Raw genomic sequence first — 22,087 nt, 5'->3', positions numbered from 1 at the left:
ACAAAGCAATACGATTTTTGATAATAATTTAAAATTTTAATCCTCTGTGAAGTGGTACAAGAAACTACTTTTTTTTTGGAAAGCCACTTTTTGCAAAAATAAAAATTTTGACTAGTTCTTCGATCTTTGCCTGAATTCATCTACCATATTTATTGAATTTGAAATAATTTTAAGCAGACATTTTTCCTCACCACCTGACATTGTTTTCTGAGGTCGTACTGGAGATCGGCTACGGAATGAAGGAAATCCATATTTTCAAAGCGCATTTGATTCTCTAAAAGTACATTAATTTTATTTATACTCAAAACAAAAAAAAAAAATAATAATAATAATACAAAGAAACGCGTTAATTCTGACTCAAAAATGGATATAATATCTTAATCAGTCTTATGCTGGTCTACACATATTTTTTAAATTCATGATATTCTTTTCGATTTGTCCATGCAATCTGATCTTAGTCTTTAGCCTTCCTTCAATCCTTCACAAGCAACAGGGTCCACTTTTGACCTATTTTCTTATTTTTGATTTCTTATTGTATTTATTATGCCTCAGCTCATCTTTACCCACGTTGGTTAATGAGTTCAGGGAAACATACTTGTATAAAATAAATGACAGGTACTGTTTAAGGTATCCACATTCCATGCTTACATGTTTACAATCGCACAAACATAACCTTTCATTAGCGGGGCTCGTATGCTTCTGAAGACTTTTGCAAACTTTCAACTCGTGTTGCGCACGAGGCGAATGACAAATGCATACATACGCACATACACATTCACATGTCTGATGCTGAATGCTAGCAGTTAAATCACAACAAAAATTGAGAGGTATCATTAGCAACAAAAAACGACGGTTATTCTGATTCGACAACAAAAACGACAACAATAACAGCGAGAGCAGAAGCCGCATCATCATCAACACTGTCCGAAAGCAGATGAAGTGGAACACAAACAACTGCAGCAACAAGCAAAGCAGAAAATCGCATTGAGCGCAGCGAAATGGACAGTCATCATCGCCAGCGCGAAGCATCATCAACCAAAAAACAACAACAATAACAATAACTAAAACAATCAACACCACAGCAGCATAAGCCGTGTGGAGTCGCAACCTGTGCTCCAAAGCCGGAGGATCCACTCACAAGTCCACATGTATGTATGTACATATGTGTGTGTGTGTACATATTTTGTGTTAATATCTGTACAAACAAGCACGCTGTTGGTGATATGCTCATATCTCTGCATATTTGTATGTTTGCATGCATGTGTGCGTGTGTGTAGTGTTTGAGGTGCATGCAAGTGCGGTCGGTCGTACGTGTGTTGCGCGCATGCGCGTAGCCCGGTAGCGGTAACAGTCAACAGCGGCAAGACCGGCAGCCGTGGCAAACGAGCAAAGAAATAAAAAATAATCATAATAATCAACATGAACACCAACAACAACCACATCTGCGAGTAGCATTCAAAATAAGCACCGGTAGCTGTCACAGCAAACCATAATAATAATAACAATGAAGCGCATGCTCAGTGAAAAAAAATCGGTTTTGTTTGTTGTCTTTCGCTTGTCTACTCATGAAATTAGTTTTTGAAAAGTTTCCTATATTTTTTTCGATTTTTTCGGCTTCACCACCTACAAAGGTGAATGCTAAATTAATCGCAGAAAAATGCAAGAACCGAGGCAAAAACTGTAAACTAAAGTTAGAGAGTTGGTAAATAACGTCGAACGGGATGTCGTGCTACGAACAGCAGGTATACTGAAACTCGTAGATGTCTACATATAGTACAGCTAGAGTAAACAATTTCTGGGAGTAAACTTCTCATTGGACCTATGATCTGTACCAAGATTCAATTGAGTCAGAAACTCAACGTCGTAAACATTTTTGAAGGAACTCTAGCTATAGATTAAACTCACAGACGCTGATTTCATCTAAAGTCAATTAATCCGGTCCGATCGGGCTTCTTGGAGCCCTTAATTTTATGCTTTCATCGTTCTACTACCGACGTCTCTTCAATCTGATTTATCAACATAGTGTCAAGCAATATTTTTGCGATACCTCGACGATCTAGCCTTCAGTTTTAATCCTGGGAAAAAAAACGCATAAAATCACAGAAAAAATTGTTTCCTTTGTTGCCTTTTATATTTCGGTATTGAAGAACAAAAAGAAATATTAACCATTGAAAAACGCTCTATTGTTTTTTTTTTTTAAATATTCTCTATTAAGATTTATACTCGTTTGCACGCGTTTAAACTAATTGTCGAAGCACTTTAGCCACTCTGATTGAGGTATCACTAAAACATGCATTCTGAACCCATCAACCGCCTCTTCAGGTGTCGAGAAACGTTGACCTCTTAGTTAACTTTTTACGTACGGGAATAAAAAAATATCATTCGGTGCCGGGTCAGGACATCAAATCGATGTTTTGAGTGCTCAAACATGCAGTTGTTTCAGTCGATGTATAAGAGCTCGAATTGTGGTGGTGTAGAGTGATCCATCTTCGGTGCTGGTTTTCCTGATTTCCATCGATCAATACTGGTCATTGGTGGAGCTTCATCACCAAAAATTTAATTGAACCTTCGAATGTTTCTCTGCCAGTAATAAGGTTTTTATAAAAATCAATAGGTTCGGAATCTGGTGGGAAAAGAAAAAGATAGACGTCACCGCGTACTGTTGCTCACTACGTCTCGCCAAAGCTCACATAATTAATTATTAAACCTCTCCCTAATGTACATTATTTTTATCATCACTACGTGTGTCCATATAGTATACCGATATCAAAATTTTGCTTGAATAGTTTCTACGACGAAATGAAAGAAAGTGATCTTACTGAGGAAAACTCAGTCTCCATTACGAAACTTCCGGTAGCAGTTTGAAACTGATCGACCTCGACAGGCAGAAAAATTTACCAGGTTACAAAAGGACCCGAATCGAATTGATTACAGTTTTGAAAAATTCAAGGCGCGTTCTATGTGTATATAACTTAACAATATAAAAAAAGCTCTACAGTAAAGAGTAAAATAATTCGATACTTGGCTATCTGAAAGCACTACTACTACTCTTCACATGAAGTACACACAAATGGAGTTCTCTCCGTACCAGTTTAGCTCCGCGGAGCCGAAGACTTGATAAAGCGCATTAATTATCGAACCTTCAAGGATTTGATAACAACGGACTAAGCAACCATCGAAGGTAAGAAATTACCGATGCACTTTCGGGGACTCTTCCAAAACTGCAGGGCGGTTAGAGCGTCAATCAAGCAAATTGGCACAAGAATATTTAAATTATGTACGATTGCGATTATGTAAACCTCAAAATTCACTAGTAAGTGATTAAACTAGTGAGAGATGCTCCCTAAGCAAAGGCTTTACTTTTTAAAGAAATTTCCATTTCTTCTAATTATACAAGTTGGCCCTCAAGTCCGCGACAAGCAGTAGCTGCAGCTCAAATGCCACTCAAGCAGATGGCAGTTCGGCCGAGTGATGGACAGTGATTTGTAAATTCTTACAAACTTCGCCCAGCGGCACTGTGATGGTTATGCAATGTGCGCAAACTAAGCGACAGTTGGCTTACTTTGTGAAAAGAGTAAGGTACGTGTACTATCTGCATATACCATATACTAAAAACATTCATATAGATACCCATATCTGAGTGTGTGTGTGTGTGTATGGCATTCGTGCAACAGGGCCAACTGGCGAAGAAACTCAGTCAAGTTGCTGCCAGGTAATTTAAGCCAGTTGCTATTGTTGTTGTTGGTGGGCTGTATATAAGTAAAACTGAACGACGCTAGTGTAATGAGGCAACAGCAACAACAATAACATATATAACAACAATAGCATATTGCAAAGCAGTATGGCACGAACTGAGGTCGTTTCCTTGTGCCACATGTGCCAACAACAACAACAGCTAATGCAAATACAAACAACATTATCAACATCAGCGACATTATCACCTCGACATCGCGGACAGCATAAATATTTAAGAAGTAAAAAAACAAAAACAACAACGAAATTAAATTAAATAAAAAGCCAAAGCGTGGAGAAAGAAGCAGCAGCGGTAAACAAGCTCTGTTGGCAAACAATCAACAACATTAATAACAATAATAAAAGCAACATGCAACGTCATGTGCCAGCTCCGCCTCAACAACGACACCGTCTCCTGGCAATTGCTTCGGGGCTTCATCACATGCTCGCATGCCAAGCACTCGTATGTCGGCGCATGCCCGGCCACTTGCAATGTTTGCTTGCGAGGTAATGCAATTATCGTGGCCGGCGCACGTGACAACTCCACCTACGCGCGGGCAGCAAACAGCAACAACAGCAGCGCGACAACTTCACAACTTGACAGCGTGAGCAATCAGGAGAGTAACAACAGCAACAACAATAATAATAACAGGAGATCAGTTGTAATAATGACATGAACTTGCCGCGCATACAAAATGGCTTTGGTTAACGGTTTTAATTGTCAAGCTGATTGTCGCACTGTCAAGTGACATTTTTATTGCAAGCAATAGATGGACGAACGAAGAAAAACGAGTATGCGAGGAGACTTTTCGAGTTCCTTTTTGCAGCAAAAATTTTATATTTGTACATACAAATGTATTCTGCGAAGTAATTTTGATAATATTTTTAGCTCTCTGGTCTAAGGTGTACCATGCTTTGAGATCATAATAATTGTTGTTGCATCCGACTTTCTGAAACATGTGATACCAGTTTTCCTATGCGTTCCTCTAATCACGTGTTCATGATCGGCCGATGACTTTTGACCATATTGAAATATCGAAAGAAGAAATTGTCTATATGGAGTGCAGTATATAAGTACTTGTCTCATATACACATATATATGTATACTCGTACAACTTTCTTTTGACTCTCTTTTGGAAGCAACATTTCTGATATACTTGCAGCGTTATACAATTTGAGGAATGATGCGGAGTTGATAGTTCTTGGCTGGATATGAAACCTGGGCAGTTCAATGGCTGAGCGTGGAAGCGATTTGGTGGTTAACTCAAATTATAAACCATAAGTATATAGGACACCGAGAAAAATATCCTATTGATATGACTGCCAAAGTGTTAATTTTATGCCAAATGAAAAATCAATCAAAAAATAAAAATGAAAATGTTTATCTTGATTTTACCTAATAAGCAGCTGTTTGAGGAGAAAAGAATACTTTATAGGGTCCATAAAGTTTCCTTATGGGTAATGGAAACTTCGCATTCTAAACTTGACACAGAGGTATATTTTCGGTAGAATCTGTCATTTCATTTCAGGAAGGAAAGGATAAATACGCGAATGGATTTATGGAAAATCACGGTAGACTCCCACGGTTCATATGGACTAAGCCTCTGCGTTAAATTTAAGAACAACAATCCATTCTGTCGCCACTTGGGATACAGCTTACATTTTGAATAGTTTTTGAAAGGGCATTTTAGAATTTTTTACTGCCTTAGTGGTCTTGCGTTGATTCATGTGCCAAGAAATGGTGCTCGTATGCAATATAGACATAACTTAATATTCTCAGTTGTAACTGACACCTCTTCCAACATTTCCAACAGGTGATGGCTGGTCTTTTGACACCTTAGAGCATGCAAATTATTGAAAGATGTGTGTGTAAATGCTCAAATATCTATAATTTTGTATGTGTCTACATGCAAATCAGGGAAACCGTAAAAGTCGATAAATTTGAAGATTTCACAGCTGTTACTAGTCTTGCTCATATAACTACAACAAACCAGCAAAACGAATCAGAATTCATAAAATCAATAAAAAAAATTGACTTTTACAAAAAAGACAAAACAAAAAAAAACCAATAACATCATCATAATTATAATCGGGCTCATGTCGAGACGGCAAACAGGAATGAGTTTGACTAACCGATATTATACGAAAATAATAAGAAGAAATTAAGAACTCTCCAAGCAGCTTACAGACGTCAAACTGAGATTTCAAACATAAAAAAGCACAGAATATTAGCAACGCGCCATTAATTTGCAATACGAAATCGCTTGGCAACACAGACATACCCGTACATCAGTGGGCATACCGAAGGTGAGGGCTTTGGGCGACGAAAGGCGAGCTAAGAACCTTTGGTTAATCACTTGGAAGGACGCTGGCAATTAAAACAGCTGCCAGCTTCGAAACGACGGACCGACAGAAGGGCATAAAGGCGGAACAACAGATTGTGCCACCACACTGTCACAACGGTGATTTAGAGCATTGGTTCTGCTTTCAATTTTAGCCCTTCCATAATTAGTAGGAAATAAGGTAAATGGTATTACGACACGGTATTAAGTTTCCAGAGATTGGACAGTAAGAAAATTAGATAAAAAAAAGCTCACTTTTTCATAAGTCCAGCATTTGATGTCTCGCTCATATGGTCAATTTATTTGAACAGCTGATTTAATTATTCCGGGAGAAGTCAATGGCTTTTCATCGATCAAGCGTGACCGAACACAGCCGCACCAACAACCACTCATGTAGAAATTAGTCACTGGAAATTTATTACTTGGTTGCGGAAAATGAGAAAATTGGCAAATCGACATGCGATATACTCGCGTTAATAGCGTGATTGAACAGCTTCCGAACGGAAGCGTTGTTTTATTGTGAGAATTCGCCATAAATGATTGGTTGCGTCAATAAATCCGCATTAAAAAGCAATTACAGCAATCTGCGAGAGAAGAGCAGAAAATCAGAACGAATCCCGATTTCTGCATTGAATTCGACTTGCAATCGCGCTCAACTTAAAATGATAAATGTAGCGATGCATTGTTAGATAGATGAATTCGACTTGCAATCGCGCTCAACTTAAAATGATAAATGTAAAGATGCATTGTTAGACAGATGAAGGCGTGAGATTTTTCAAATAAACTTATTAAGAAAAAAATGTGTTTGCGTTTACCTCCCAGTGGCTGAACACCAATTGTGGATAGGCTAGACCCGATGTTTGCTTTCGTATTTCCTGGGAAAAATTGAATGATTCAATAACTGGTAATATAGCCATTACAGAGAAATTGCCACTGCCTTGTGTTAAATCGCCAGAGAGAATTTTGCCATGACGCCGCCCAATCACAGCGTACATTTTTCCTGAAATAAAGAGAGAAAGAAGAGAAAAATTGGCATTATTGAGTGATATATTTTACATTAAGCTTATTTGATTTGGAAATAAGTTTTCGCAAATGGGGGTTTAATTACAGTTTAATCAGATACAAAGATAAGGTCTAGTAAAAAGCAATCCATACTTTTTGTAATAAATTTAAGGTTTTATTTAGCATAGTTAGAATAATCGGATTTAGATCAAATATGCCGCGTGTTGCTCGATAACTTGTTTCAATGTTCAAGGTAATATCATAATGCCACTCTCATATAAGCTATCCTGGAGCTTCTGGCCAGACCCTATCATAATTCCTCTCCCCAAAGATGGCTGCTTCTGAGCAATTACTTACTTCAGACGGTTGACAATATAGGTCAGAATTAAGAGATTGGACGCAGGGGTGCAGCTCATAGTAGATGATTACCTGTAAATCCCATCAACGGCAAAGAAAACCTTTCTTAACTGTCATTGCTGCTATGGCCACCGTTTGAGCCAACGCGATTCGACAATGACATTTTCCGCTTGTCCTTGTTGTAAGTGACACACTTTTCATCATTCCTTCAGCAATTGAGTGATTATTTTGGGAATCACCAGCATTCACAGAAGGAAATTCGGTCCATGAGGCTTTCTTGTATTAGCTTGTGTGGTACCCATACTTAGATCTTTTTTTAGTATCTAGCCTTATTTAAATGTTTCCAAACGAGTTTTCTGCAATATTTAGCAGCTGGGCAATCAAAACTGTATCCACAGGACGGACGGACTCAACGAAGACCATTATTTTATTGTTATTTTCGACAATTAGTTTTTCAATAAAATATTAAAATTGAACTTAATCGATAACCATGTAGAAATCTTAATTAAAAGTGTTTTATAATCAAAATCGCCATACCAAAATCTCTGAATACTGTTAACGAAATTCAGGTCGATATTTTTTAGGAACGAGAAAATGCTGACTTTGCAGTCGTTAAAAATAAAAACGCAGGAGACTGTCTAAGCACGCGGACAGGAAGCGCTTGACGACCAAACTATTCCTGTTTTTCATTCATTCATTCATTATACACCATCCCAAGTGGTTTTGGTTATTGTTATTATTGTGACCGGTTTGGCATGCGCACATTTAAAGCCAATGCAAACAACAAATCAACGCAGCTGGAGATGAAGAGCAGCGGACTGTTGCCATAGGTATGTATGTACATACACCAGCCCTGGGGTTCGGATGTTTTGCCAAGCTCCAAATGAGCCAATGGAGCGCGCTAAAACAACAACCACAACCGCGCTCGGTATGCTATAACTCTAAAGAAAAGACAAACGCACACACACATGTACATTTGAAGGCATACGACAAAGCAACAACACCAGCAATGTTGAGTGCCGGCTTCGCGCTGCCAGCATAGTGGTCAGAATATTCTTGAAAGTGAGACGAAAGCGTAAAAGCAGGTTGACCGGCGCTGGACCGGACGTTGTTTGGCCGATTGGTACTCGCGCCAACTTGCCGCGCGACATCTTGACCGCGGCCGCAGTGCATGAATGGACAAAGTCGGCGAGCGCGGCGGCGCTGAGCGGCGCAACAGGTAAGCATACCATTCAGATCGAAGGCAAATAAGATGAAATGGAGAAGACTTCAACAACAGCAACAATATGAACGGCTCGAGCAGCGGTCGATCGAACGAGCGGCATGCGAATGACTTGTAGTTAAAAAAATCGTTAAAAAAATTGATACAAAAAGAAAATCAAAACATCGCCAAGCAGTGATAACAACAACAAGCAAAGCGCGTAAACAAGACGGCAAGCGAACCAAACCGAACCAGCTAAGGATGAAACTAAACAAACAACAACAAAAAGAACTAGTTTCCGGTCGTAGTAAAAATGACAAGCCAAGAATGTGCCACAAATACAAAAAGAACAACAGCACAGCAACAACCACAATCATTTCATAAATTTAACAAAAAACAGCAACAAAAACAGTTACATCAGCAAAAAAAAGATGGGGAAACGCGTAGTAGTAGAATACCACGACGGACGGGTAGTTGGGCAATAAGAAGCAACAGTCGCACAACGGCCGAAACGAACCGGGTCGGGTCGCTGGTGGACGGACACTCGCCGAATGAATGGACTACAGATAAGTAAACAAGTCACAAAAACAGCAACATTGACGACAACAACAATGACAATAAAAAGAAATAGAAGTCAGAGTAGTTTCAGAGAAGACGATTCAATAATATCGAAGCAGTAAAGATAACAAAAACAACACGACAAGAGCTCGTCCACAGCAGCAGCAGCCAAAGAGCCAAAGTCGTTGGACATCCGCCGTAAGAAAGTTTGAGTTAGCACGCCGAAGACTGTACGGTTAAGTGAGTGTGGATTGCCGTCTCGACAGTGAAGCGCGGCGATCAATACGATCAATTGTATAATCAAACGTTTATCTGCGTATGAATGATTTCTGCGCTCTACCTCGCAAAGTGTAATAATACACATATTGAATCCCAACTCCAACAACTTGACAAAATTAAGCAATCCCCACCACCTTTAAATATATTTATGTATATATATATATATATATATATAATTTGTATTTCTAAAAAATAAATGTATATTAATTTTTAACTCAAACAGTCGGCAACCCTGTGCGCGTACACTTTACGCCTGCGCAAAAGTAAGCTCTAGCCACCAACCACTGGCTGGCTAAAAATAAAAACTAGAAAAAAAGCAGAAATCTCAATTCAAATAAAAGCAACAATAACAACAATACAGAAATGAATGCTCTGTTTCTAGAATGAGCTGAGCATCGACGACGCGTTGGATGCTGTACACCAACAGCGACCGCAGCAGAAGCAGTGTCAGTATGAATGGAAATATGGCTGTGTGAATGCCTGTACATTTTTAGGGAGAGGAGTGCCGATCGAATGAGATACAAGCAAGCAGCAACGCGACCGCTTACGATTCATTCATACCTTCGAGCACTCATTCATGAAATGCTCGTGAAGCAAGTGGCAGAGACGAGCGGAAACGTAACCGCAAAGTGATGTGAGTACGTGAGCAGCGAAACTGATGCTGCAGTAAGTGGTCCCTGTAGGAAAATTAAAGATTTTAAATTTAAGTTTTCTTTAGTAAAGTTGGAAATATTTACGATTTTCATGCTTGAAATTATATATCGAAGTCTAGGCCTTCGACTATGGCTCATCTGTGAAACTTTACCACAATTTGTGCATTTTTATTTAGAAACGAAAGTAAGGGAAACAATAAGGGACAAAGTAGAATTTACTTAAGACTGTTCACATTTCAATGGGCAAAGTGGGGCAGATGGGTTTAGAGCTACACTTTTCGAAAAACGGTTCTTGTGTTGTTTTTTTGTCTTTGGAGATACTTAAAAGCAGACTTGTCGATTTTATCATGAGTTAAAGATTTATTTTATTTCAAAAGAAGGTTAAAATTGTACTAAGAAAAAATACGGAATTATTCCTTTTTCCATTTCATCTTATAAAACATATAAACTTATAAACTTTAAAAGTAACATCAACTGGAATTCTACACCACGATCCTGATTAAATAATGGTCGACAATTCACTTTTTCCTGCAGACCATCCAACAATAGGTACTCACACATTGAAACCCTGAAACTACAGCGACGGCTCCGACCACGAGCATTGCACAAGCCACCACTGTGTGGTGGAGGGTATACGTGCCATTGCAATTGCAACGAACAGGTAAACAGCGAACACACGTACAAATGCAGCTCTGTGTGCGTGCAACAGCACGTCTGCCGACTGCCACATTTGTATGCCTGTATTGGTTTTCATTCAAGTTTCGTTGGCGAGCGTCTACGCTAACCACAAGCACGAACAGCCACGACAACCAGCAAACGATGATCGACGATTGACAACGACTACCGACGACTGTGACTGCAACTGCGACACCGCAAGACGACCGACGTTCGACTTCTACTTGTGCTGCTCGCGTCGACGACATAAGACGGCAGACACACTACTCACTTTGCGACGAACGATAAGCAAATGCGAACGTTGCTGGATTTCGTATCTTTCAGTTTGTTTGATCAGTTCGAAAAGTGAAGTCGAAGTCGCAAGCGAAAATTATATTTTGTGCGTTGAACGAAAAACGCCACAGGCACTAAAAGAAAAATATAGAAAAAACGAAGACGAGTAAAATACGAAAAAATATACATATACTAATGTGGATAAAACCTAACTGTAGTTCGATGCATAACTTTTAAGGACTCTTCCATGGTGCAGCCTTGATTCGGCGAAAATTTTTAAGTTTTTCGTGTGACATTTTTTTGTTGGCTGTTTTTGAAGAAAACCCATTGAACGCCGTTGGTGCGCCGAGAAGTTGGTGTATTCGCGTACACGAGGGAGTCAAAACTCTACCAGCCAGTTAGAGTGAGTTACAAATTTACGTATGCATATCAACAGCCGATTTTGTACATACATACATAAGTATGTATGTATGAATGCATGTAGTTGTTGTTGCTGTAGTCGCGATCAATGAAGTTTTTTATGAATGAATGGAAACAAGTTGTAAATGCGCGCGCGCACTTCATTCAATAAATACTTGCCCATAAACTGCCATGTGTTTGTGTGTATGCACAATATGTATGTATGTGTATATGTAATAACTACAGTGGTTATTTTTTCACCGACTAGTTTTTCGAGTTACGCGGCTCGCGACCAAATGCGCCGACGACAACGTTAACGGGCGTGATTTCGATCTAACGAATTTTCATCTGTATATATGTATGTGTGTGCTTGTACGTGAATATTTGGACAAGTGTTTTTTGATGCCAATTATTTTAAGACTGACTTTGTTAAATTAAAAATGAATATTCGTGTTTGTGGAATACTGAAACTGCAAAATCTGTAACTGTAAATCACAAAAATAATACACATACTCGTACATGTACGATAAGATGAGGAGGACAAAGGAAACAATGTGTAAATAAATAATTTAAAAAAATAATTTTTGTAAAATTTGTTTTAGTACTGTTGAGTTTTACATGTTGTTTAAATAAAATTTCTTTGTGTGCAATAAAAAAGATCTCCTCGTAAAAATATGCTTTTTAGTATTTTTTCTCTAGCCTGCATAGCTAAATAATTTTCAATTCACAAGTTGCCAGAATGACGTGATTTTCAACTAATTTTCGCCGTCAATCAGCCGGAAAATAGTTAACTAGCGCGGCAATTAAACGATCGAAAGTTGGGAAAAAAATTACCTAAGTAAAAAAATAAAAATAAAAGCGAATTACAACATTTATAGGCGAATGGAAGTTTGCAAAAAGACTCGTTGGTGAAAAACAGTCAATTACGCATTTGAAAATGGTTTTTTGTTTACAACTAAAATTGTAAAAAATAAACAAACCATTAAAACTAAAAATAGCGACGGGTCAATGTAAATTGTAAAAACTTTACAAAAATATATATATGTATATAATAGCATTCAATATACAAATATGACTTTGTATATTGAGAGCGTGCTAATTTAAAAGAAAAATATCGAGATGGTATTAAAAATAAATAATCTGAACTAAAATAGTCACCAACAATAACAAAAGAAAACAAATATTTTATATTTAAATCAAATACGTCTCAGTTTGTTAATTAAACAACATATATTTATGCTTATAATTTATGTAATATATTGTATAAATAAGTGACTGTAGATTGCCAGATTACTTCCAGAAAGTTTGTCTGATTTGCAGTAATTTAAATTTTGTAATATTTTGCTTTAATTTTATATTTAATCAAAAAAATTATTCTTTTCACTTATAAAATCTTTCGGAAATATATACTAAATTGAAATAAAGTTTTGAAACATGTACAATCAAAATATAATCGAATTTTTCGAATGAGTAAAAAAAAAATTGACATCAAAAAATTATATATTTTTATTTAAGCAATTTTTTTTTTTATGCGAAACTTATAAAAGTGCTAAATCTAATTAATAAAAAAGATATAAATATGATAAATAAAAATATCAAAAAATTCAAAATAAAAAGAATTAGAGATTAGAAAAACTTCTAGGAGTCTCTTACACGATTGCAACAAATAAAAATATTGACACAAATTTGGAAACAAAATCAGTGTTATAAAAAAATAGAATATGGACAATAGAACATTTAGACTTTTTAATAAAAGAACATCTTAATAAACATATTTTTGTTGAAAGACAAATATGCGAAGTAACTTTGTAAATTTTTAATGAAAGTATGTACATACATACATATAGTGTATACACAAATACATACATAAATTTATGCATATGCACACACATATTTATGTGCATCAATTATTATACGCAACAAACACAGAAACGTTACTCAGTGTTTATAAAAAATATACTAAACACTTTTAATTTCAAAATTTTTTGCATTCTAGAAAACACGTTTAAAGAAAACAATACCTCAAAAATTAAAAATATTTAAATTTACGCTGCAAATCAATACTCAGTACGTCTTTAGTTAACGCATTGTGAAGGAAAATTGCAGGAAATTGCCAAATTTGCAAATAAAAACTACTTTAAAGCTCTCTCATATAACATATAGTTTTCCATTTATGGTATGTATGTACATATGTACACGTCAAGCACGGCTTTCGATGCCAACTAAACGCGCAAAACGTTTATGAACTGAAGCGCTTATGAATCGAGTGTAAATGAGTGATTGAACAGAGGCACAGCGACACAGCGGCAGTCAGTTACCAATTGAACGTTGTAATTGCACAAAATGTTGGCGAGACAAACAGCGCCTTAGTTGCTAGAAACAGCCGATACACGCTATTTAAAATAAGCAAATAAAACAAACACAAACTCACTTAGATTACAAACAACAAAAAAGACAACGAAAAATACAATAAATAAACAAAATTGTGCAAAACACGCTCAAGGTGCACGAGTAAAGCGTTAAAGTGTCAATTACAAACGGCAAAGTGTTGCTTAAGTAACAACAAAAACAACAACAACGAAATTCACAATAAATTCGATGCCACAACAGCTCAAAAACAACGTCGAAAAATAAAAAAAATATATACATATATACTTTTCCCTCAAATCAAATTAAATTACAAAAACTTACAAACAAAATGTTGCCACACACAATCCTGCTAGCGCTGCTGCTTTGCTGCCAACACCTCAGCACCGTCCGGACGACACGCCTGCCGCTCGAGGTGTACGAGCTGACGGCGGCCGCCGCAGCCAGCGCAACGGTGACAGCAACCGCCAGCAGCGCGGCCGATGACAGCAGCACCGATACACGACACAGAAATTTGGAATATGCCACAGTGAATGCGAAAATATTACAGCAAGCACCAGCAGCCAGAACTTTGGCGGTATCGGCGACAACAACAACAGCAACACAAGCCTTTGCACAAGCGATTGAAACGGATTCACATTATGCGGCTGCAGGTGCGCCGTCCGTACACCAACACACGCAACTACAACAGCAGCAACAAGAGAAGCAACCGAGCGATCTGGTTGTGGATCAACGACGTTCGCGTCAGATGTTGGAGATCATCGAGCAGCAACAACGCGATCATCAGCAGCACAATTTCCATCGTGAAACGCTGTTACAGCAACAACAACAGCAGCTAAAGCTCTCCAAAACCTCGAGTCCCTTCGCAGTTTACGAAAAGGATAACAACAGTTATAATAGGCAAAGGCACGGCGCAGGTCGTGTGGCCGCTCAGGATGTTCGTGTGCTTTATCAAGTCGGGGTAAGTCACTACTAAGAGTAGCTTGTTAATCCTTGAGGAAATTTTTTTTCTTTTATAAATTATTTATATGCTTTTGAGACCTATTTGAGAAAATAATTTTTGGTAACGAAAAGGCTCTAATCGTGCTATAAATAGAAGCACTGCTCTCTCGCTCATATCTTCGAGGAAATATGCGTACTGAATGTCCTTGAATTGATTCATTGAGTGTTTAGCGGTGATTCTAGCGTATTTTTTGAAGAAAAAAATAAAATAAATTAAACAAAGTTTTTATATAAGTAATTAATGCAAGCATTTATATAGAAACGACAACAGCCCGATTAGCGATCATATGTAGCCACTTCATATCAGACTTTCACACGCTTTGGTATTCAGCGCTTTATTCTCTAAGTCTAAATAACGCTGAATATTTTGGTAAATCTTTTTTTCTCTTATATAACTATATGATATTTATCTAGGGAATCTTTTGGAATATTTTGGAAACAAAATTGATTCATAGTCAAAAATGATCTAGAAGGTATTCGAATATATCATGATCTCAATGAAACTTTAAGGGAGCTGTGCTTATAAAATTTTACAACGTATTTAGTCTCTTCAAAGATGGCGCTGCGATCAAGAAAAGACCACTATTACACAATAGAGCCCGCATTTAAACTATATAAATCTTAATCTTGTTAAATATATCTTTTTCTCGATTTTCTACTTCCTGTACTTTTTTTCCGAGTAAGAAAGAGAGTTCAAATAGATCAGTGCTACAAACACGAAAATTCTGCCCGAAAACGTGAATAACTCACAGCATTACTCATGGGCTTATCATTAATTATAAGCCAACTTTGGACCCCGTTGACCCTGCAGTGAACTTATTCTACTAGCGGCAATGTATGTCATTATGAGTATTTACTTCCTTTCTTCCGATCTCACATTTTGATGGACGCTTACATACATACATATCGCCACCTAAAATGCAAAATGACGTAACATCACTTTTCACAAGTTTACAGGAAAAGGAAAAATGAAGTAGCGAAGCGCATACAATTGAAGAGATGTTATTTTAAGTTTTGGTTATACTTTGGATAGATCTGATAGCATGGACTTACAACTTTCTTAATATATGTATGTAACATTATACAAGTATGATGAATCGCAAACACCAAAAAACTCAATTTAGTATTTTTTAATAATACGTTATTTTGCATTTTAGGTGACGATATATACATGCATATGTACAAATGTATATGTAGTTCTATAACACAGTTCTACGATGCTCTTGTTGGCCATTGACTCTGTTCCTTGACTTGCATCTTCGTTCCAATTTGTCGGAAATAGAAGTTAAATTGTGTGTATATGCTTTTTGCTATTTTTTATACTTGCATGTATGTGTTTGTGTACGAGTATGCTAACGAGCCTTTGCTATTATGCGCTCTTAATTGTTGTAACTTTATTTTTAATGTTCCACTTTATTATCTATTATTCAAAGTGTTGTTGTTAGTGTTGTTGCTTGATTGCCTAATGGTCTGCTCCCAATTAGTGATCTTCAACATGAACGAAGTGACTGTGTCATTGCTTTGCGCCCGTTGCATTTGAATTCTCTGCCCACCCAAGCGTAATTTACGCACTAACTGAGAGCGGAGCTTGGGCGCTTAACTTTGGACAAAACAATATTAGCTATTTTTAGCTTAGAAAAATAAAAAGTGTAGCAGTTGCTGCTTAAGAAAGAGATAATGTATTAAAAAAAAGAATGGCAAAGTAATTATTTATTTAATTCTTCTATATACGCACATACATATGTACATGTGTGTATTTTATACTCAATGTATATTATATACTCACTATATGTTCAAACATTACTCAACAAGTTGTTTTCTAAAAGTTCTATTTCGTTATTTATACACATGCGCACACACACATGCACTCATACAAACATATTTACACATATTATAGTCTGCATGTAAATATGTTTGTGTGCTCTTTCTTTTATATTCTGTTATTCAATTAAATGCTGTCAATTAATATATGACGACGTACGAATCGAGCAACTGTTCTTCTCGTAGGCACCTTTGGCCAATTATAACGGAGGTCGAAAGTTCAAGTTTTCTACATATTTATTTATTTCTATGTTCTAACGATTTTAATCGGTGCTTACTATCCGCTGGCGTATTTTTCTTCTTATTGTGGGGTTTCTCGAAAACTTTTAGTGACGATTGCAAGATGACACACAATGATACAAAGTGTAGAATGAATTTATTCCAAGAAATAGCGGAAACTTTCCAAATGTTTTCTGACTAAAGAAGCCGGGTACAAAAAAGCGCGTTAGGGGTAAGGTAAGATGACAGAACTAAATTAATACTTGGTAGCAAGGTGGAGGACTCAATATGTATACCTTATTTATTATAATTTGTCAAATACAAAGCCTTTCGATACAAAAACTTGATGTTAATAGATAAGTTTGTATAGCAGTTACATGCTGTAGGGTTCAGATGTCGGCAATTTCTTCGGAGATGGTAAAAAAATAATCTATGCCAAATTTCGTCTTGATATCTCGTTAAGTAAAAAAGGATTGCATACAACGACATATTTCGATTGATTAGTTTGTATGGCAGCTAGATTCTATAAGGGTCTGATATCGGACATTTCGATAAATGAGCAGCTTCTCGGGGAGAACGTGTACAAAATACATAATCTCAAAAATTTAAAGACTAGTTTGCGTTTATACACAGACAGACGGACATGGCTAAATCGACTCAGTCCTTCATTGATCATTTATATATCTACTTTCTGGGGTCTTCAACGTTTCCTTCTGGATATTACAAATTTTGTGGCAAACCTAATATAGTCTGTTAAGGGTAAAAAATATGAATTCTCCTTTATTAAATAGAACCCTATATATCCCTAAAAGTAGGCAATATAAAGGAAAATTGAGTTTTTATTACCTCCTTGCTTTGTAAAATAAATTTTTAAAATTTTTGTTTAAAAAATTTCGAATAAATTAAAATATTAAAAAAAAAAATTGTTTACAAAGTAAAAGTTGTTTAAAGTTCTTAAATCACATGCAATATTTTTGCTTCTTTTTTTAAATTTCTTTTAGCGAAGAAAAAATTTTGAATAGCTATAGAAACTTTTTTCATAATAATAATTATATATTCTTTCTCTGGCACACGCAAAGTTAGTAGTAGTTTAGAGTCATTCACAAACAATTCGAGATGTTTCTAGAATTTAAGCCATTCAACTTTTCCTACTCTAAACTTTAAGACCGCAAGCTGTTCAAATACATCTTTCTACATACATATCTACTTATTTATTTATTTATATCTTCATACATATATACGTTCATCTGTGTGCGTCCAATGTTATTTATAACCATTTATGAAATCAAAGCGCAATGCATTAATAAAAAAATAAAAAAAACACACATATTTATGTAAGCTCGTAGCAAGCTGCATTTCGTCAAGTAATCTAATGTCAAGTCATAAACAATGCTTTCGCCAACAGCTGCAAGCAGCAGCAGCAATCAATTACAATAACAAATGGAGCCGCAATAGAAATAGCGGAAAGGAAGATCAATAAGTGAATATAAAGACCCATGAAAAATTGTTGGAAAACATAACAGTGATCCAATTGAGGCCTATAAATTGCGGCCAACAACTCATAAATTAAAAAAAAAATTTTTGAAGAATTAGTTTTTTAATTTCAAAATCCCGCTATCATCAAGCATGTCAAAACGAATGAAATATTACAACATCGAGTATAAAATATATTAAAGGCCAGAGATAATTATGCTAATTTGTTGGAAACTAACATTTCTGCAGACAAATATGCATATTTATATTGGAAATAACGAGATATGCGCATATTTACCTTTGCTACGTGTGAATGTGTGCCCATATGAGCGTATGTTTGTGTGTGCCGGCCAAATCGTGTTTTATTTCATGATTTATTTAGACAACATTCCATTGCTGGCTGTTTACGGTATTTAACGCTCAACGAGCGTGGGCCGATACCACGCCGACGAGCGACGACCGGCAGGCAACTAGCAATCGAAAGCCAACAACTGTACATATGTATAACTATTTATGTGTGTGTGTTTGTATAAAAGTAGTTGGCTGATCTGCCATTGATGCTGGCTAAAAGACAAACATACTTATACACATATGTTTATATGAAAACAATCAGCGCTGAGTCTGGTGATAGCGTTCAATGCTTTTTTGACTTGACTGGCTAAGCAGACAGCAAATAACGCAAACAACTTGGTATAAACATATTAAAGTGCGATTGAGTATGTTTGTTTATACATACTTGTATGTGTGTAGACTGTTCATTGACTGAAAGGCTTGAATTGGTTCATAAGCAGGTGTATCTTCCGATTTTCAATGTTTTGCATTGAATAAATTGTATTTAAGGAGTTGTCCTTTGGAATTAATAACACTTCAGTTTCCTTTCAGGAATATAGTTGAGCTCAAGCTAGACTTTGCTGAATTGAGGATTAAAAAACTTGAAAGAAATATATCTTTTTCATTTTACTAGGTGGCGGATTTAAGTCAGATTTGATCTTCTTAGGTTTTTTATGTGAAAGAAATATGAAGCTAAGGTTAAGTTTGACCGAAAATGGCCGCTAGTGTGTCCTCTGTTGCGATTACCTAAAATATTTCATACATTAACGGTGTTTTAGACTAAATAGGTCTGGGTAATGCCGGCGATGTTTACAACTTAATTTAAAAAATTCCAGTTAGCCACAACAAGCTGAGTAGGCTGCAGTATAAATTATATACAATTTTAAGAATTAGAACTCCGGGAAAGTCATATTTTCAAAAACTCTCATGACTTAATTAAATTGCAATACATATTTTAAAATATATAGAAAATTAAATTTGGCTAAGCAGCAAAGATATAAGAAAAATTAGGTTTTATAATTTATGTAGAAATCTAATTCTTCCAAAAACCTCGTGTCAGTTTCTAGCCCATTTATTCACTTTTAATTTAAAATGATTAAGAGAGATTTTAAATTTGGTGTTAATAGCAAAGCATTTTTTACCTTTAAACATTTTCAAAACTATTTCGAAACTAATTCTAAAATAACCTAACATATCTCCGAGCTGCTTTTAGTATTATGCAGCAGTTTAGTATTCAAACAGCAATAAATTAAAACAATAAAACAACAACGTGCCACAACAACAATTTACTATGGAAATTCGCAACTTCCGTAACCATTTTTTTCCTATCCGGTTGAACATGTCATCCGAACTTACAGCCAGACGCCCTATTTAGCGTGGCGAGCGCAAGGCAGCGCAGAAGCGGTGACATATACAAACAAGTAAGGAAGCGCTAAGTTAGTGTGTAACCGAACATTTCATACTTACAACTTGCCAGGATCAAAGTTCAGGTTCATAAGGTTTGGTAGAACAACGAAAATCAATATATAATATGTAGTTTGGGTAATTTGTAATCCAATTTCACATATTTGCGGCATTAAACTATAGTATATCAAATATTATACTTTCTTTCACGATGTTTGCAATATGAAATCAGCCGGTAGTTGAAAATCATTATATTAAGTATATGGGGGCTAAAGGAATTATTGACCCCATACAACCCATTTTTGACATACAGGCATGTTATTATCAGAAAAGGATTCTCTTCGAATTTCTATAAAATATCTCACAGATTAACAGATATTTTCGATAAAATGTTCGCTGTAGAAACTGGGGTCCATTCCAATTATTCCATTTATCGGTGGTTGAATAGTTTTAGTACGATTTAGACAATTTTTGGTAATAAGGTCGCGCATCTCAAAGGCACTATTCGTATTATATGGACGGAGCCACGCCCATCGTCCAATTTTGGGACCGGCTACTATAAAGTCTTCTTGTATCATCCTAGGTGAAAAACTCTCAATGTCTCTAGCGTATTTATTTATTGATTTAAGGCGCTTTTAGTAGCTTCTAACGGAACCGTTATATGGGGAGTAGGCAAACAAGTAAACAACTGTTAGGTGAACAAAACTATTATACTCTGTATCAACATGTTGCAAGAGTATTAAAATGAAAGATAAAGAAGAAAAATCGAAACGACGACACAAAAATGCATTTATGAATGAAATATCAATGATCCATTTCTCCGTCGCCGATTGCCACACGAATTAACTGGCGACCGGCCGCAACGCTGTGCACATAACCACTATGGCAACAAAGCAGCGACATGGACTTGCAAGTATATTTGTTATGTTGCATGATTGGAATTGGTGTTGGCGACACTAAAAAACGGCGAAAACGGCGACGACGGCCAACCATTGACTGCAACAAGAATAACAACAACACGAACGACAATCGACACAACAGTTGGGACACCATCACGCTTTGGGCTGCTTGACAGAGCTTTTGTTATTGTTGTGGCATGGCGTATTGTCGCCTTTTTGTTATCTTCGGTGCTTGCTTTAATGCCTCAATGTTGCATTTGGCGTCGTGCGTCACTTGACTTGACTTGACTTCCTTTAGGTGCTTTGTTTTTGTTGTTTTCGGTTTGTTTTGTTATGCTGTTGAGCAGCTGAATATTTCCAATTGGCCGAGTGGAAGTTGCAACAACGGCGAGCACTTTTGCAATTTTTCACTTGCCACAATCACACATACTGAGTGTGTGTGTGTTAGTAAGTGTGCAACAGTGTCAACAATAATAGTAATAAAAACCGAATGCAACGACAAAAACAACAGAAATAACACTAGCATAATTTCCATTCATTTGACCACTTAAGTGGCGCATTCGTTTCCGCTCATTGATCGGTTAGTTTGTTGTGAAAAAATACACATGGACAAGAAGGAAAAGTGAAGTGAACGAAGCGAAAGAAAAGTCAAGCGTTTGTACTCCGTTAATAAGCCAGCAAATCAGGATGGTTGAACACCTTTTATAGAAAAGTTTTGAGTTCAGCAACTTACTCACTTACAATTTTTGCAAAATTTGAGGAAATAAGTTCTACATACGTATGTATATTAGGGTGGAGCGAGAAAAAAATTGTTTTTTGCTTAGCCTGAGGGTAAAATTTGTAGATTATAAAAAAATAAAATTTTTGGACAAAAAAAAAATTTAACATCTAGAGGCCTACTAAGTTTTAAAGTAAATTTTCGAGTTAAAATTTTTATTTTGTAAAATTTATTTGATAAGTGGAGCTGTGGAGAGTCCTCTTTCTGGCAAATTAAAAGTTATCAACTTAAAAAAAAAATTTTTGGTCATTATTGGAATTTTAAAAAAAAATTTGAGCCAAAAACTGTCACTTTCGGTAATTTTTATATAAATGTAAGTTTAA

The 22,087-nt window shown here is 36.3% G+C and overlaps 2 protein-coding genes across 3 annotated transcripts in view; one reads left to right on the top strand and one right to left on the bottom strand.

The window, feature by feature from the left end:
• LOC106621279 (elongation factor-like GTPase 1) overlaps window positions 1–22,087 on the bottom strand; it is a 151,403-nt gene that overhangs the window by 8,265 nt on the left and 121,051 nt on the right. The window contains exon 8 of the mRNA XM_014240063.3: window positions 6,890–7,074. Coding sequence (XP_014095538.2) covers window positions 6,890–7,074 — 185 coding nt within the window. The remainder of the gene's footprint in view (window positions 1–6,889; window positions 7,075–22,087) is intronic.
• aos (protein argos) overlaps window positions 10,892–22,087 on the top strand; it is a 33,569-nt gene continuing 22,373 nt past the window's right edge. Inside the window, exons 1-2 of one of the 2 annotated variants that reach the window (XM_070111646.1) lie at window positions 10,892–11,475; window positions 13,635–14,799. In XM_070111646.1, the coding sequence (XP_069967747.1) occupies window positions 14,170–14,799 (630 nt within the window). In that variant the 5' untranslated portion in view covers window positions 10,892–11,475; window positions 13,635–14,169. Of the gene's footprint in view, window positions 11,476–13,467; window positions 14,800–22,087 lie in introns of both variants that reach the window. The other variant, XM_014240088.3, reaches the window with a different exon arrangement.

Source organism: Bactrocera oleae, chromosome 6 (assembly GCF_042242935.1).
Source record: "Bactrocera oleae isolate idBacOlea1 chromosome 6, idBacOlea1, whole genome shotgun sequence".
Taxonomy (NCBI): domain Eukaryota; kingdom Metazoa; phylum Arthropoda; class Insecta; order Diptera; family Tephritidae; genus Bactrocera; species Bactrocera oleae.
The sequence above is the reverse complement of the archived record's forward strand: the minus strand, read 5'-3'. Positions and strand labels throughout refer to the sequence as shown.